Genomic DNA, 3,572 nt, shown 5'->3' with positions numbered 1-3,572 from the left:
GGACACTTCCTTGTATCTGCGGCAGGAAACATAGCCTTATATGGTGTTTTTGGGGTGGTAATTATGCTAATTTCCTCTCACGTGCACGAGCAGCTGGATGCGAACAGGTGAAATTTACGCAGCTCATTTACACACTTTTCCTGAAGATAGAAGAGTTTGTTGAATCTGACGTGACGTGTTCGTACGAACAAAAGTAAGAGAAATTTAGGATAAGAATACGAACATGTTCTTGCATGAGGCCCATTAAATCTAATGCTTTGATCCTTGTCAAACAGATCTGCACTTTAGCATTTATCATTCCCGCTAGCTCAAACATTTAGTAGGTATTTTGTAGTCTGACATTTTTATTTATTTATCTTCTAGATGGCCTGTGATCCAAACCTTACATGGATCAATACATCAGCTGTTTATGCCCTCTGATCTTATAAGGCAGGATGCCTCAACAATAACAGTAAAAGTCTTTTTTGTTGATATTATACCCTGTAAATGTCTTTCTCTCCTCTCAAACTATTCAAATCAGTCAAAGTCAGAACAGGAATGTGCATTCTTGTTTAACTAACCCGTTCGTGAATTTGGTGAGAAAGTGTTGGAAAAACTTTAGAAATGCTCCTGACATCTAGTGGTGATGTGACCGACTGCAACAAATGCTTTGCTCTTAGCATGCACATGGCTTGAATACCTGACCACTAGACCTAAATGATGTAACTCGTCTTCAGAAAATCACTACACATGTATCTATGATGATATGTTGTTCTTAAAATACAGCTCACCTCTTCATTCTCATACATAACCCTACGTGAAGAAAAGGGGGACGGTTCTGGTTTCCCAAAGTCACACACATCCTTCAGGGAGTGAGCGGCCCCTTCCTCCTCTTCTTCCTCAAGGGAATGGTCCTCGGCTCCCTCGTCGTCTTCAACTGCCACGSGTTCGAGGATGGAGTGAACCGCGGTGGGGTTCATCTTCAGCACCACCCTGAGCAAACGGTGTTAAACATCACAACTGCAGCTGAACGGAGCCAGTTTAACGACGGACAGATGAATTCACCTCGGCCAATCAAATTTCACGCTTTCAGACGTCATCATGTCTCCTTCCATGTTGTGAGACACTCTAAGGAAGCGGGCGGCAGGTTGATTCGGCTCCTCCTGGAACTTCCCTGCAGAAAAGGCAAAGAAATCATCGTCAGCAAAGAGACGTTTTATAATCAGGAAACATTCTTCGGGGCTACGCACCAGAGAGCTCCTTGAACGTGAGCTCCATCTTGGTTTGGTTGGGCGAACTGCCGCCCATGAACTCAGTTTTTATTTCCACRTTTTCCAGCTCCAGATGCAGCACTTCTTTCTGCAGGGACTTCTTGAACCAGGGGCCTCTCTCTTGATCTGAGCGCAGGTCGGGGATGGGGAAGCGGACCGCCACGCCCAGCACGGGGGCATTGACGGTCAGCRACACGTGATAGTTGGAGGGCGTGTGGGTGTCGTCGAGAAAAACCTCAGCGAAGGCTTTGTGCTGTCGAAAGAACGAGTTTCAGGGAACTCCCATCAAAGCAGATCTAAAAGTCTGCGCTCAGTTTGTGGCGTAACCTTACCAAGCTGACGTGTTTGTTGTAGGACGTATACATGTGAGAGGCCATCATCTCCGTGGTGGCTAATTTCTGCGGCTGCAGCAGTGAGTTCAGACGGTCCACGATGCTGATGTCGAGCTCTGAGCGCACGGGGCCCAGCTCAACCTGGACTTCTGCTTTCCTTGGAATTGTGCTGAGACGCACCTGGCCACCCTGCGCAGACAGAATGCACAAACAGATAGCTTGAATCCTGGATGACCACGCAGCGAACGTGTAAGAGTGGTCTGCTTTTTGTTACCTGGGGACCTCTGCGTTCAGCCAGTTTGTAAAGCAGGTGAAGACAGGTGGGAGGCKGTGCATTAGCACTAGATGTGGTGTCAAAAGTCAAGAGCTGAAACGTGACATATTATGAATAACACTTAAAGTGCCTGTGACGTCAAATTTTTGAAATACATWTGAATGCATTTTTTGAAAGAGGACATTAATAAAATACTGCAAAAGAAACTTCACATCGCTGAGATGAACAGTTGTTGAGATATTTGCCTGTGAAGTAACAGGAAGTGATGTCAAAGGGGAATGTTGAACGTGAACAGAGCATTGCTACAACAGCTAACAACCCAGACTGTAGAGAAGAATCTGATGTTTCTTTAGATTATTTTGAGTCACTATCAGAGAGAGATGAAGAAGAGTCAGAGTTCAAATAATATTGTTTCAATGAATAAAGACCAGGGAGTTTTCTTTGTTATAGAGTTCCACTTTGATGTCACTTCCTGTTTCACTTTGGCTGAGCCAAGTTCAAAAGAAAATATGCYGGTTATGGGACAAAATGTGTTAAATTGTGTGTATTATTCCAACTTTCTTAAAAATAAAGATGTTTTCTTTGATTTTTTGTGTTTGAATATGCATATCACAGGCGCTTTAAAGTCAAGAAATGAGCAGAGCTCAGCTCAGGCTGACACATCTTACCTCAGTGTACTGGATTCCTCTTTGTGAGCCACCATCGGGAGCTTCAGAGGAGAACAGACACTCAATAAACTCCATGTGGTTTAGTGAGATGTCAGTCTTAAAAGTCCGTAGGTTGGACCCCTGACAGTGGTCATAATTTATCACCAACTCCTGACCGATAAACCTGCAAACATGACCAGAAGACAGAAAACTGATCTTTGGAAGGCAAGGAAAGGAAAACGTCCTAAACAGAAAAGAATAAGTGGACTGCGAAGCGTACCTAAGATGATCGTGGGGACAAGCCTGATCAAAGATGGCGCGGGACTGAAGGAAAGCATCGGAGGACAACTGGCCTGGGCCCTCCGTGCTAAAGAAGTGTGCAGAAATTGGTCTGAGGGGGCTGGGAGCAGCATTCGGTGGGGGCAGCGGGTCAATGTGGAGGACGGAGACAGCAAAGCTGCTCAGGGACAACCTCAACACCAGCTCTGGCCTCGACTCATCCCCGTGGGTTTTGGATGGATGTGCTGGAAGAGAAACACAAATCATCTGTTTCATCAAAAACAGAGTGCAAAAAAAAATAAAATAAAAAATAAACAAAGCACTGGCCTTTTACTAAATAATTAGCCACCACAAGACTGATATTTCTAACTTAACATGCCGTGTATCCATCATATAACAACTGCTTACAGGTTTGTCTTAATAGTTTCTGAGGGAGCTGTGGATCTCGAGACTGGACAGGAGTTTCGCTCGTCGGCTTTTCTTTTTGTCGCGAGGATTCCATGTAATCTTCCCACAGAGCCTGAAAACAAAAGGACACCGTTCAAAAATACTCATTTCATGAAACTTTTTCAAAGCTGAAGACGTACTGTTGCATTTCCAGAGGGGGACTCTCCTGGGGAGGCAGAGTAGTTACTGTTCAGTGACAAGTCCAAGTCAACGGTGGGCGGTTCACCCAGAGGGGGGAGGGACGACAAGCTGTGAGACATGTCCATGTCAGCCATGGAGAAGAACACGTCGTCTAGAACAGCACACACACACACACACACACACACACACACACACACACACA

At 45.2% G+C, this 3,572-nt stretch overlaps 1 protein-coding gene across 3 annotated transcripts in view; it reads right to left on the bottom strand.

The window, feature by feature from the left end:
- atg2b (autophagy related 2B) overlaps positions 1-3,572 on the bottom strand; it is a 21,733-nt gene that overhangs the window by 13,537 nt on the left and 4,624 nt on the right. For all 3 annotated transcript variants that reach the window (XM_014012916.1, XM_014012925.1, XM_014012934.1), the window contains exons 10-18: positions 3,370-3,521; positions 3,191-3,302; positions 2,784-3,027; positions 2,525-2,687; positions 1,857-1,949; positions 1,583-1,771; positions 1,230-1,503; positions 1,045-1,153; positions 771-972 (exon numbers count right to left, since the gene is read on the bottom strand). In XM_014012916.1, the coding sequence (XP_013868370.1) occupies positions 771-972; positions 1,045-1,153; positions 1,230-1,503; positions 1,583-1,771; positions 1,857-1,949; positions 2,525-2,687; positions 2,784-3,027; positions 3,191-3,302; positions 3,370-3,521 (1,538 nt within the window). The remainder of the gene's footprint in view (positions 1-770; positions 973-1,044; positions 1,154-1,229; positions 1,504-1,582; positions 1,772-1,856; positions 1,950-2,524; positions 2,688-2,783; positions 3,028-3,190; positions 3,303-3,369; positions 3,522-3,572) is intronic.

The sequence above is a fragment of the Austrofundulus limnaeus genome, unplaced genomic scaffold, assembly GCF_001266775.1.
Source record: "Austrofundulus limnaeus strain Quisiro unplaced genomic scaffold, Austrofundulus_limnaeus-1.0 Scaffold2, whole genome shotgun sequence".
NCBI lineage: Eukaryota > Metazoa > Chordata > Actinopteri > Cyprinodontiformes > Rivulidae > Austrofundulus > Austrofundulus limnaeus.
Note: the sequence above shows the minus strand (reverse complement) of the source record. Positions and strands in the feature narration are given on the sequence as shown.